General features: G+C 39.8%; 1 protein-coding gene across 2 annotated transcripts in view; it reads left to right on the top strand.

The window, feature by feature from the left end:
- Positions 1-14,159, top strand: part of morn3 (MORN repeat containing 3) — an 80,670-nt gene that overhangs the window by 14,518 nt on the left and 51,993 nt on the right. For both annotated transcript variants that reach the window (XR_006315387.2, XM_043715743.2), the window contains one exon: positions 13,404-13,561. Coding sequence is in view for 1 of the 2 variants with exons in the window: in XM_043715743.2 (XP_043571678.1) it covers positions 13,404-13,561 (158 nt within the window). In the remaining variant the exon portion in view is untranslated. The remainder of the gene's footprint in view (positions 1-13,403; positions 13,562-14,159) is intronic.

The raw sequence follows: 14,159 nt of genomic DNA, 5'->3' as shown, positions 1-14,159 counted from the left end.
TGTTTTCTGCCTGTTTGTCCAATGTAGCAGCTTTCACGATATTTTGTAAATTACATTAGTTTTGCTTGTTGTCTGTATAGGACCTTTGAAGTTCATTAGCTGCTGTTTTAGTATGTTGGTGAGTTTGTGGGCTACCATGATGCCAAGGAGTCTGAGTAGTCTGGCAGTCACTTCCGAGATGTCTTTGATGTAGGGGAGAGTGGCTAGGGTTTCTGATCGCGTTTTGTCTGCTTGTTTGGGTTTGTTGCTGAGAAATCGATACCCATTCTTTTGAATATGCTCTGCCCTTCGTAGTTCCTGCTGCAGTTTGTGGTGGCTCGTTGAAATAATGTTCTGATGCAGCTTCGCTTCTGGATGTTGACTGGTATTATTGATGGTCTAGAAGGTTTCCTCTAATTTGTTTCGTTTAGTGACGACAAAGGTGTCATCCACGTAGCAGACCCAAAGTTTGGGTTGGATAGTTGGTAGAACTGTTTGTTCGAGTATCTGCATTACCGTCTCTGCTAAGAACCCTGATATCGGAGATCCCATGGGTGTTCTGTTGGTTTGTCTGTAGGTTTTATTGTTGAAGGTGCAGTGGATGGTAAGGCATAGGTCCACTAGCCTGATGATACTGTCCTTGCTGATGAAGTTAGTGGTGTTTGGTACATGTGTCTTTGGATCTTCTAATACCCTTAGTGGCATAAAATTCACTAAAGAGGAGGAAAACAACAACAAACTGCCATTCCTCAATTTCACAGTTGAGCGAACAGCCAATGGGGAATTTCAAACCAGCATCTACAGGAAAACAACACATACGGACCAAATATTGAACTACAGGAGCAACCATCCCAACATCCACAAATGAAGCTGCATCAGAACATTATTTCAACGAGCCACCACAAACTGCAGCACAGAGGAACTACGAAGGGCAGAAGAAAAATCACCTATACAGTGTATTCAAAAAGAATGGGTATCCAATTAACATACAGTCTGCTGATTTCTCAGCAACAAACCCAAACAAGCAGACAAAATGCGATCAGAAACCCTAGCCACTCTCCCCTACATCAAAGACAATTCTGAAATGACTGCCAGACTAATCAGGTCCCTTTGCATCATGGTGGCCCACAAACCCACCAACACACTAAAATAGCAGCTAATGGACAAATAGGCAGAAAACTAGCCACCAGGATACATGAACATCAACTCGCTACAAAACGCCATGACCGTTTCTCACTAGTAACCTTACATACAGATAAGGAAGGACATCACTTCGACAGGGACAACATATCCATTCTAGGACAAGCCAAACAAAGACACACACGAGAATTCCTAGAAGCATGGCATTCCAACTGGAACTCTATCAACAAACAGATTGACTTGGACCCCATTTACCACCCGCTGAGAAAAAGAACAGGAATTGACATCACCACTGGAAATGACATCACCAACCCAAAGAAACCTAAACATATAAATAGAAAGCAGGAATTATCAACAGTGCTTCGTCTGGAGGCTCACTGAAGTGTTACCTAGTATGGTGACGAAACATTCCAGCAAACCTACATCCAAACCTAAATGTCCTAATCCTGGGGAATTGTTAAGCAGACCATTTCCTGACTCACTGATTCCCTAATACAATGTAGGGGTGATACGTCCTAGCTTAACGGGATGGCTATGAAAGCATTTCTGAATGGAAGAGATTGAATCATAGATTAATTTTATAATAGTAGGGGGAGTAGTGGCAAATGACCATCTAAATGGAGTGGGAGTGATCTGCATTCCTGCATAAATGTCATCTTCACCCACTTCCAGAATGTTCAGTCGGTGCAGTTTAACCCTTTAATATTACATTGTCCAGAGAGATATTCCAATTTAAATTTTAACATTATATTCCACCCTTTTTATCATTCCATGATAACCACCTATATGACACTACCAGCTTTCATAAGACTCTGACAGCCAGTATTTAAGCAAGTTATTGATACACAACGTGCCATGATTATAACAACAAAGATTACTAGTTCATGCGGTAAATAGAGTTTCCAGGATCCTCCCACGTGGAAAGAAAAGTTAACCAGTAAAGTTCTTAAATTCACAGTCCTTAGTGACCATTTTACCCCCTTCAAGTTGAATGGAAATGAGCCAGTTATCCAAAACCTCCTTCAGTAATGTCCAATCTGAAAACAAAATTCAGTCTGTTGTCCTTGCATTCCACTCCATGGGGAAATCTGAATTCTTGGATAAGGGCAGTTAAATACTTAACAAAACTGATGAGACTTCATTCTTCAGAGATGCTTCAGATGGAGGATACCAGCACATCTGAGCGTAAAGTGCAGCATCAGGCTAGGTGAATGCAGCATTCTTTGCTGCTTCTCCCGCTCTGCTGTTAAATGTAACAAAGTCAACTGGCTGTTGTGATGTTAGCTTGATCAGTGAACCATCATATCCCTTAAATGATTGAAAGAGATGATAAAGCTCACGTGGTTTAATGTCCATAGGAAGGCCACTGACAAAAAGTGTACCGCCCTCCTCTTCAGTGTTATTAGCTTCTTCACTTTTCATGCTCATGACTGGGGAGCTGATGGAATCTGTTGGATCAGGTTTTGGAGGGGCAGCAGTGGTACGAAGGCATGCTTTACCTGTGAATGGAGAAACTCTAGAGACGAAGTTAGCTGCTGCAAGTATTTTTGCATTTCCTGTCTCATTACTTCCTTGCCAAGGTGGTTATCAGTATGAAGACAGTCACACATTTAACTACACTAAATTGTGTCTGCCTATTTCAACATTCTCGGTTATCTTGAAGTCTGTTACTCTGTTCACTCTTTATAACATTATCAAGTTTTCTACAATCTATAAACTTCTAAATTGTACAGCCTAAACAATTTAATCAATTATAAATCACAATCAGTGGTCCTAAAATCAAACCGGATTAGAGTGATGCTGGAAAAGCACAGCAGGTCAGGCAGCATCCGAGGAGTAGGAAAATTGACGTTTCGGGCAAAAGTCCTTCAAAACATCGATTTTCCTGTACCTCGGATGTTGCCTGACATGCTGTGCTTTTCCAGCACCCCTCCAATCTAGACTCTGGTTTCCAGCATCTGCAGTCCTCACTTTTGCCTAAAATCAAACCATTCAGGTTATTCAAAAATTATTTTCCTTTAACAAATTAATACTTGTCTAATGTGGAAGCTGTCAGGAAAAATATTTCCAAAATGTTACCTGTGCTCGAGCCACTGAAGAGGCAGTTTCAGTTCAAATTTAAATCTCAAATATTCATGGGAAACAAATGCAGAATATATTAAAATGAAATGTTCTCCAAATGAAACCTCCCAAATAAAACAGTCTGAATTACAGTGGGAACTTTGGTCGACTTCAACATTCTTTGAATGTGCAAAATGAAGGGGGCCAATGAAATCTTAACAATAATTGACAGAACTGAAACAGCTCAGCTTCAAGTTCTAATGTCTCTAAAATCTTAATAAAACATCAAACTTAAAATGCACTTCAGCTCAGCTTCAAATTCTAATGCTCTCTAAAATCTTAACAAAACATCAAATTTAAAATGCACTCTTTTTAAATTAGATTAGATTACTTACAGTGTGGAAACAGGCCCTTCGGCCCAACAGGTCTACACCGACCCGCCGAGCGCAACCCACCCAGACCCAATCCCCTACATTTACCGCTTCACCTAACACTACGGGCAATTTAGCATGGCCAGTTCACCTAACCTGCACATTTTTGGATTGTGGGAGGAAACCGGAGCACCCGGAGGAAACCTATGCAGACACGAGGAGAATGTACAAATTCCACACAGGGAGTCGCCTGAGGCGGGAAAATGAACCTGGGTCTCTGGCGCTGTGAGGCAGCAGTGCTAACCACTGTGCCACTGTGCCGCCCATTTTGTGAACACTCTGCATTAAAAACACAGCAGCAAAGATATTATAATACATTACTCGTATCTGGCTAAAACATGACCACTGACATAATTGTTTTTGATTTGAAACAGGCATTGTAGCATTTTAAACAAATCAGGGGCTCAATGTCCTCAATCAATTTGTTTTAAGGTTACAAGTTCGATCATTTTAAAAAGGACATAATGTACAATTTCAGTGTAAAAACAAAATCTGCCCTATTACGTAATCCACAAAACACATTGAATTAGGATCCTAAGTCAAATGAGGCAAAAAAGTCACTTAAAAGGATTTGTTTTAACTAGTATTTTAACAAACCAAAATATTTAAATATCAAAACTCTCAGCATGGCACAATTTACATTGAACCTTTCCTCTCGACCAAAGTATTAGTACAACCTTAATTTCAGAGTTTCTTATGTTCTTTTTGAAGAATCTCTGGTCAGAATTCTTCTCATTTTAATATGGGGGAAAACTGTGCACATTTGAGACTCCCCCCCCCCCCCCCGTTCACCCGGGCTTGATCCATGAAATGGAAAATGAGGAGTCAAAAATGTGGAGGAGGTGGCCCCAAAAGGTCCACACAGAGTCGGACAAGAATAAATCACGTTCACAGACTCCCAATCAACCACCACAGCACAGAAAAACCCCCCACAAACATTGGTCCAAGATTCCCAAAGCTCTGTGATCCCCACAGTGCCTGGCACGCCTACACAAAAAGAATCACTAAATATCCTTACCTCAGTGGAAACCAGACCGACTACCGCTACCCCATCACTGGACGAGGCCATGAGGGAAAAAAAGACCAGCCATATCCTCCTGACGAAATCACACCCACAAAAAGAGTAAGCCCTCGCAGTGGACCACATGACGCTGCAGTCCATGCCACTCCCCTCCCCCAGAACCAAGACTTGCCGCGCCGAGTTCACAGCCCAGAAACAGACTCCCACAACAGAAACCCAGACTAACCTTCCCTGGCAGTCAATGCACTTCACTGTTGGGATCCGAGTGGACCGGCTCCACTTTCTCCCCCTTTTCTCGGTGATGCCATGTTGTCCTAAAATTACTTCCAAGGGGAGATGTGGGTCACAAAATTGATACCTTTAATAAGTACCAAGTTCTAACACTTTTTTTTTTAAATGCTCCTTTTTCCCTTGAGGACTTGAACCCCTTTTTTACTTTACTTCTCACGCGGACTTGAACCCCTTTTCTTACTCTATGTGCCTGAGGACTCTAACTCCAATCACAATCCACTTTGCAAAGCAACGAGGTGTGCAAGTTACCTCAAAGATTCCGTCACCACCGAGTCCCAGGAGACAAGGGGTCAACTGAGTGTTAAGTTTAGAGAGAGAGAGAGAGAGACAGAGAGAGAGAGAGAGAGAGATAGATATCAAAGTGATGCTTACCTTGTGGGCCCACCTGTCTCACGTAGCCAACACACAGTCCACCTGGAAGCTCCATGTATGTTGGATTCTGACTGCTGCCATCATGTGTTAGTTCTTTTCCCAGGATTTCACGCACTAGATGCAATTCGCACACACCAACCTCTACAAACAGTTAAAGTTTATTAAAGCTTGTACAAGTTAGGTGACCCCCTTTGACCCTCTTCGCAGGCTTGTGAAATCAAGTCAAAGTGAGACCCTGAACAAAGAAGACACAACCCCTTTTATACAGGTCAGTTTGCAATGCTCACAGGATACCCTGGCCTACACCCCTTATTTAATCACTTATTACCCCAGATACAATGGTAGGATGAGATTATCTTTGGAGATAATGCAAATATAAATGTCCTAATCCTGGGGAATCATTATGCAGACAATTTCCTGACTCCATGATTCCCTAGGACAATGTAGGTGTGATGTGTTCTAGCTTCAGGGGATGACTCTGAAAGCACTTCTGAATGGAAGAGATAGTTTAAATTGATAATAGTAGGGGGAGTAATAGCAAATGACTGTCTAAATGGGGTGGGAGTCGTCCGCATTCCTGCATGAATGTCGTCTCCACCCACCTCCAGAATGTTCAGTCAGTGCAGTTTAACCTTTTAATATTACATTAATGTCCAGAGAGATATTCCAATGTAATCTTTTAATATTATAAGCCAGCATGGCTTTTTCGAGGAACGTCATGCCGAACAAATTTTTTAGAATTCTCTGAGGTGGTAACAAGCTAGTTAGACAAAGGAGGGCCAGTAATGTGATCAGTTTGGATTTCCAGAAGGTCTTTGACAAGGTGGCACACAAGAAGCTGCTAAATAAGATAAAAACCCATGGTGTTAGCAGAAAGCTGCTGGTATGGATAGAGATTGGCTGACTGACTAAAGGCAGAAAGTGGGGTTAAAGGTGTCTTTTTCAGGGTGGCACTGGGTGACTTGTGGAGTTTCACAGAGGTCACTGTTGGGACCACAACTATTCACTTTATACATTAAAATCTGGCTGAGTGAACTGAGGGGATTGTTGCTAATTTTGCAGATGATACAAAGATAGGTGGAGGGGTAGATCTTGTTGAGGAAGTGAGGAAATTGCAGAAGAACTTGGACAGGCTAGAAGAATGGCCAAATTAGTGGCAGTGGAATACAACATGGGAAAGTGAATTTGTGCACTTTGGTAGGAAGAATACAGGTGTGGAGTATTCTCAAAATTGGGAAAGGTTTTAGAAATCTGAAGCACAAAGGGACTTAGGAGTCTCCGTTCAGGGTTCTGTCAAGGTTAACATGCAGTTGGTAGTTAGGAAAGCAAATGTGATGTTAGCATTCATTTCAAGAGGACTAGAATACAAGAGCAGATATGTGCTGCTGAGGCTGTATAATGTCAGACCACATTGTGAACAGTTTTGGACCCCATATCTGAGGAACAATGACCTGGCCAGGGAGAGGCTCCAGATGTGGTTTACAAGAATGATCCCAGGGATGAAGAGCTTGTTGAATGAGGAGCAGCTGAGGACTCTGTGTCTGTAGTCAATGGAGTTTAGAAGGATGTGAGGTATCTTGTTGAAATTTATAGCATACTGAGAGGCCTGAATAGAGTAGATGCGGAGAAGATGTTTCCATGAGTTGGAAAGACTAGAACCTAAGGGCACAGCCTCAGAAGAAGGGGTCACCCTTTAGAACTGAGTTAAGAAGGAATTTCTTTAGCCAGAGGGTGGTAAATCTGTGGAACCCATTTCTGCAGAAAGCTGTTGAGGCTCCATCATTGAGTGTATTTGGACAGAGATAGATAAGTTCTTGATTAGCAAGGGGATCAAGAGTTACAGGGAGAAGGCAGGAGAATAGGGTTGAGAAACCTATCAGCCATGATTGAATGATGGAGCAGACTCAATGGACTGAATGGCCTAATTCTGCTTCTGTATCTTATGGTCTTACTGTCTTTAATAGTTGTAGCGGGAAGAGCATTAAGCAAGAAAAAAATCAGAGATTACAACAAACGCAGCAGCAAAATCTTGGAAAGTTAGTTTGCAACGTGATGGGATTAAACAAATGGGAGTACTAAACAAGTGTCACCTTATGTAAGGTTGATGTATCCTCTCCATTTATTTTTTAGCTGCATAGCCTAGATTTAGAGATATAGATTTGCTCAGTATCTGCATCTTCCTCTCAACCTTGTCGGTTGAATTCAGAGCAAAGTTGGGAGCCTCTGTGGATGAGGCTCACTCTTGTGCAGAGGTTGCCAGAAAGCAAGTACCAGGATTCTGTCGGACTCCACTCCAATACCTTTGATGCTAATATGCTCGAAGCTAATTGCAGAGAGGAAATTAAGACACATATTTCTTTTGTCCAAAGTTTATTGATTTTCTCAATCTTGCCCCTCTCGTTCCACATCAAATGTTACTAGGTGCTCCCTTTATGTATGTGCTCAGATAATTAATAGCTACCATCTAGCTACCATTTCTTACTTCTTAATCTTAAATAAACACATGAACAAACCTAACAATTTGATTTACCAGGTGTTAACATTTGACTGTCCAAAAAGAAGACTGTGTGTACTATTTGACACATCAGTGGGACCCAGGTGATGGTTACCAGGGCATGACCACATGTTGGTTGACCTGTGTAATGCATCATTGGGGGCAGAGTTCCACTGAGATCCCTTGAGGTTTTGTCTAGGGTGTAAAGTTACAGTGCGTTGCCATGAGGAGGTATTAATAACAGGATCTTTGTAATGCAGAGCCTATATATTGGCAGAAGGAGAGATTTTTTTTAATTCAGTTGCTTCTTTACAGTAAGCAGCAATGAATTATGCAACTACATTACACACATGATATTCTGTGGCAAAAAACCACTAAGACACATCTTGCTTCCATTTATGGTGAATATGGTTGCATTGTGGAGACATGACTGCTTTTGAAATGAATAGGTCACCTTGACACAGTGCATATGTATTTATCTTCAATTAATTAAATACAAATCATCTGTTTGTAAAGGATGGGTGATTTGTCTGCCAAATTATTACCCAGGCAATGAAGATGATAATCTACCAAAAGGATCTGAATGGATTCTCATTTTCTAACCTGGAAGACCGGTGTCGGTTGAACACACAACTCAGTCCCATACCCCCACTGCCTCTTGAGCTTGAACAGAGGAACAAGATCAGGCAATTTAGCACCTCGAGCCTTTTTCACCAATGAGATTATGGCTGATGTGAACTCTTACTGCATATACCATTTACCACATAATATAAACAATATGCAGATGTTTGTCAGTAAAATGATCAAACATCCCCAATGTGATAGTTATCCAAAATTTATTTCTGATAACGCTTTGAAGTGGTCAAGAGAATTGGTGGAGTGATTGAGATGGTAATGCTAGTGCCTTATGATCCTATGCTCATTGTTAATTGATAAAATTCACAAGGGGTTTGAGATCAAATTGTTGCAGATTGGTGGTTAGTGAAGGACTGAATGTTAGATGAAAACCAAAGTTGAGGAAGAAAAGTCATTTCTGGTACTACAGTGCCTGTATTTCATTACCTGAGACTGGATCATTCTCATTGAGCTGGATGAATGAAAGAATAATTTGAGAAGGATTACAAAATATAGCTTAATTATCCTCATCCAACAGTGCACTGTGAAGTTAGTTTATCCTACGTTCTTCAATTGCCAAACTTACTTCACTAACATTTCCCAACCCTGTGAAATCTACCAATGAGAAAGCCAAGATTGGAAGTATAATGCTGAGCTCATTATTTCTAATTTCTCCTCCATGTTGTATGCAGTCTTGACATGGACAAATTTTGCCATGCCTACATTTTTGCTGGTTCAAAATCCAACTACCACTGGATCATGAGGTTTGCAATGGTTCATAAAGATAATCCCTCTCCACCTAATAGTTAATTTAGGAGGGGCAATGTATATCAACCACAATTTGGATAAAAATAATGAACATCTTATTGAGTGTTGAAAAAAGGACAAGGTGGGTTATGCATCAGGAGCCTGAATGTGGAAGCTAACGTGAAGAGATTAGAGAAAAGAGTTTTGAGAAGATGGCATAGAGCTGCCAGTGACAACATGTACACTGACTTTGAAGACCATGAAGTGATTGGAGATGGGACTGTCCTTGGAGAGGAAGGATGGGCCAAGGATAGATTTTGAGAAGAGTGGTGATGGTCTCAGGAAAGACAGACACTGATGATGTCAATAATTGGCTTGCTTAATAGCGTTGATCCATTACAACAAAGTAATATTGTGATCAATTTGTTGTTCCATATTTTTAAAAATGAAGACATTCTTTGCAATTGATAATACTCAAATATGACATGTTGCACCACAAACTCACTGACTCCCACAGTTACCCCGATACATATCCTCACACCCTACTTCCCGTAAGGGCTTCATTCCATTTTTCCAGTTTCTTCACCTCCATCACATCTATTCTGATGATATCTCATTCTGCATGGGGACCTCAGAAACGTCGACCTTTTTCCTCAACTGAGGAATCCCAGCCACCATGGTTGACAGAGCCTTAGCCATGTCTTTATCCCATCTCTTCCCTTGCACAACAACAATAAGGTGCTCACATTCCACTAAATCAGCATCCACATCCAAAACAATCATTAGCTGCCATTTCTGCCACCACCAGACAAGTATTCCCATCCCCTCTCTTATCAGCATTCTGCATGGACTGTTCCCATGGGACATCCTGATCCACTCTTCCACTCCCAAAGCTTCCTTGTAACCCATGGCACCTTCCTGTGCAATTGCAGAAGGTGCAGTGTCTGCCCATTTATTTCCTCCTTCCTCAATATCCAAGGCTGCAGACACACAGTCTCACTTTCCAGGTGAAGCAGCGATTTATCTACACTTCATTCAATCTAGTCGATTGTATTCACTGCTCACAACTCGGGAGACAAAATGCAGACTGGTCCTCACTTTACAGTACACCTATATTTTGGCCATAAAAATGACCCTGAGCTTCCAGGTGCCTGCAACTTCAACACTACTGTTCCCGGGCCAATATTTCTCTCTTGGGCTTGCTGCAGTGCTCCAGTGAGGCTCAGTGCAAGCTGGAAGAACAGCATCTTGTTTTTCATTTTGGAACCTGCGGTCTCAGGACTCAATGTTGAGTTCAACAATTTTAGAACCCAAGCACATCCTTCCATGTGCTTTATCCAACTCACGCCCCAGGCTCTGTCATGACATTGGTTGCTTTCAGCACAGCTAATCCATTGTCACCTTCTCATTGTCCCCATCTCTCATTCTCTGTGTATGCTCTCTTTCTGAGCTGAAAATGTGTTGCTGGAAAAGCGCAGCAGGTCAGGCAGCATCCAGGGAACAGGAGAATCGACGTTTCGGGCATAAGCCTGAAGAAGGGCTTATGCCCGAAACGTGGATTCTCCTGTTCCCTGGATGCTGCCTGACCTGCTGCGCTTTTCCAGCAACACATTTTCAGCTCTGATCTCCAGCATCTGCAGACCTCACTTTCTCCTATGCTCTCTTTCTGTCTCTCTTTGTCTCAACCTATCCACACTTGTTTTTCCCACACCCTCTGTCATTAGCTAGCTTTTCCTAGTTACTATTAGTTCTGAACAAAGGTTGCTGGACTCAAAACATTAATTCTGCTTTCTCTTCATAGATGCTGCCAGACCTGTTTAATTTCTCCAGCAATTTCTGTTTTTGTTACAGATACTCATGTTTAATTTATAATTCTACATGCTACAAGAAATTATTGAAATTGTGACCTCCGTATAATATTTTAGACTGTATACCATTATATACATATATTTTTTATTCTTAACAACTGAACTTTCTATAAACCTCAATTGCTGCAAAGAATTAGGTACTGTTGGATATGCTCCTTTAGTTCCTCTGATATTTGGACAGGATATACATTATAAAGTAATCAAATGAAAAGCTTTTATACAATGCATCATCATACTTTGTTATAGGTTAAAGTAACTTTTAAGAAAAGAGAACCAATTATTAATGTGAAGCCTGAAGTTTAAAAACAATTGCAATTGTCCTTTTGATTTAGTCGTTTGTGTGTAGTTATGATTAATTCAGTTCATCTATTTGATACAGATAAAGGTAGATTAGCATCTGAACTTCAAAACTGTGCTCTAGACTTAGAACAATACACAAGCAATATAAAATAGACCACAAACAATGTAGATTTGCTAACTAGCAAATTTACTGCCTTAATGCTTTTCTTTTTTGTTCTAATTTTGAATTGCCTTAATCAATTTTGTGTAATTTCAGTTGGACTTCTAAAATATTTACTAATACCATTTTAATTTTATTGCTGAGACAATGAAAAATCAGTAGTTCGTTGGTGTTCCTAAAATGGAACTAAGGGAGATTTGAAGTTTCAATGGTCTGTGGAATCGCCTAAAAGTAGTTGTAAAAGATGATCACTGAGGCAATGTCACTGCATTTTCTTCGCATTGTTGTCACACCCCATTTGGATTAATTAGAATCTACTTTGTCTGTATTGGCTTAAGCTTTGAGTTATAGGAGACCCAATTCATTTCCTTAACAGGTGACATTGGTTCTGGTTTGAAATTTTATGTACATCTTTCAATGTCAATCTAGAGCAATTAAAAAAATGCACTGTCTAGAAACATGAATGTTTTGGATGCCATGAGATCTATTTACATTTTTCAGTTTTCAAACTGGGAAACTGCATCAACAATGTGTATAAAAAGTCTCTCAAATAAGCAGCTTTTACACAATGATCAATATGTATGTTTCACATTGTGTTGAAAACATTGCTTTTCACATAACATTGGAATTAAGAACAAGAGTAAGCTATTTAAGCCCTCTAGCCTGCTCTGCATTCAACTAGATCATGGCTGATCTTCTAACTCAATCCTATTTTCCTGCACTATCTCTATATCTTTTAACAGGTGTGATATTTAAAAATCTATTGATCTCTGTCTTGATAGCACTCAATGGCACCCGTCTGGGGTAGAGAATACCACTGCTTCTGAAATCTGAAGAAATTCCTCCTCATCTCATCCGACATGCCCTAATCTCTTATTCTGAGACTTTTTTCCCCCTGGTTCAAGACCCTACAGAAAGGAGAAACATCCATTTTGAATTACCTTATCAAATCTTGTCAGAATTTTGTACTCTTCCAATGAGATAAACCTCTCATTCTTCTAAACTTTAGAAAATACAGACTCAGTCTTTTTAACTTCTCCTAGTAGTAACAATCGTGCCATCCCATGGATCAGTCTGGTGAACTTGCTTTGCACTACCCAAATGGCAATTTTACCCTTCCTTTGGTAAGAAGAACAAAATTATATAAAGATGCAGTCTCACTAATGCTGTATACAATTGTGGCAAGATTTCTGTACTTTTGATCTAAATACACTTGCAATAAAGGCTAATGTACCATTGCTTTCTCAATTGCTTGCTGCACCTGCATGTTAGATTTAAGAACAAGAATACCCAGGTTCTTTTGGAGATAAATACTTATCAATTGAACACCACCTAAGAAGTATTCTGCATTTCTGTTTGTTCCTATCAAAGTGGATAATTCACATTTTTCCAGATGATATTGAAGTTCCCATGTTCTTGTCAGAAGCAAAAATAGAAATTGCTGGAAAAGCTCAGCAGGTCTGGCAGCATCTGTGGAGAGAAATCAGAGTTAATGTTTCAGGTCAAGTGACCCTTTCTCCGGACTCCATATACTTGTCCACTTCTATTGTCCACTTACTGTCCAAATCTCTTCTTAAGTTTATTCATATATAGCCATAACTCCCATTCCTACCAAAGTTTGTGCCAAAGTTTGTCTCACTGATGATAAAGTATAAATTTGATTTTACAGCTTTGTAATCAAGAATTGAAATCCTTATTGCATGAATTACTTGTGAAGAGATTGAAATAATCCTTATCTTAAACATTTGATTTATATACTGACAATTCCTCATTGCAAGTTCAAAAAATTATACTAATCAATATCTATTTTATAATAGTGAGAGTGCTGAAAATGTCCATTTTGAGCATTAAGGCAAAAAAAATTCTAAAGTATTTAAACATTTCCAGTTGCATCATCATTGATAGTTTAGTTTAACCTAAACAGGAAAGGGAACGCAGAAGTGGAAATCTAATGGAGCCATATACAATGGTGACTGGGAATATGGAAAAAGAAATGGTTTTGGGACTTACAGTGTACCAGATCCAATTAATGGAGAATATAAAAAGGTCTATTCAGGAGCATGGAAAAATGACAAAAGACATGTGAGTACAGAATTGATGTGATTTTGGTAATAGTTACTTTTTTTGAGAATACCATTGAAGTAATACCGTTTACCATTTTAGTGTATATTGTATCATTATAATTTGTTTTTAATGTTTTATTTGTCCAAGATAACTGACTACTTTTATGCAAAGTTAAAATTCCACAACACCAGGCTATAGAGCAACATATTTATTTGGAAGTACTAGCTTTCGGAGTGCAGTTCCTTCATCAGGTACCGAGTGGGGCAGGATCAAAATGATCATTATCTGAGAGTTAATACTTCCAAATAAACCTGGTGTTGTGGGATTTTTAACTGTCCAACTTCCACATCATTGTGATTTTTATGCAAATATAGTGCATCTTTCACATTTAGTTACCAAAATTTTCCTTTCCTTCATAATGAACTACTTCTTTGCAGTGTCAAATTTAGTTCAACTGTTACTCAATGAAGAGCCATTTTTATATTGTTTGCTATTTTATAATTGTGGAAATTCTTGTATCATGTATGGACAGAATTTGATATTGGGGTTCGGTAGTGAGTACTGAAGGACTACCCTCAAACCAAAATTGAAATTTCCTCATTTTTATTTGGTAAAT

This window comes from Chiloscyllium plagiosum, unplaced genomic scaffold (genome assembly GCF_037043375.1).
Source record: "Chiloscyllium plagiosum isolate Xiang-an unplaced genomic scaffold, Cpla_swu_hap1 HiC_scaffold_24, whole genome shotgun sequence".
In the NCBI taxonomy this organism is placed as follows: domain Eukaryota; kingdom Metazoa; phylum Chordata; class Chondrichthyes; order Orectolobiformes; family Hemiscylliidae; genus Chiloscyllium; species Chiloscyllium plagiosum.
This window is presented reverse-complemented; position numbering and strand designations above follow the sequence as displayed.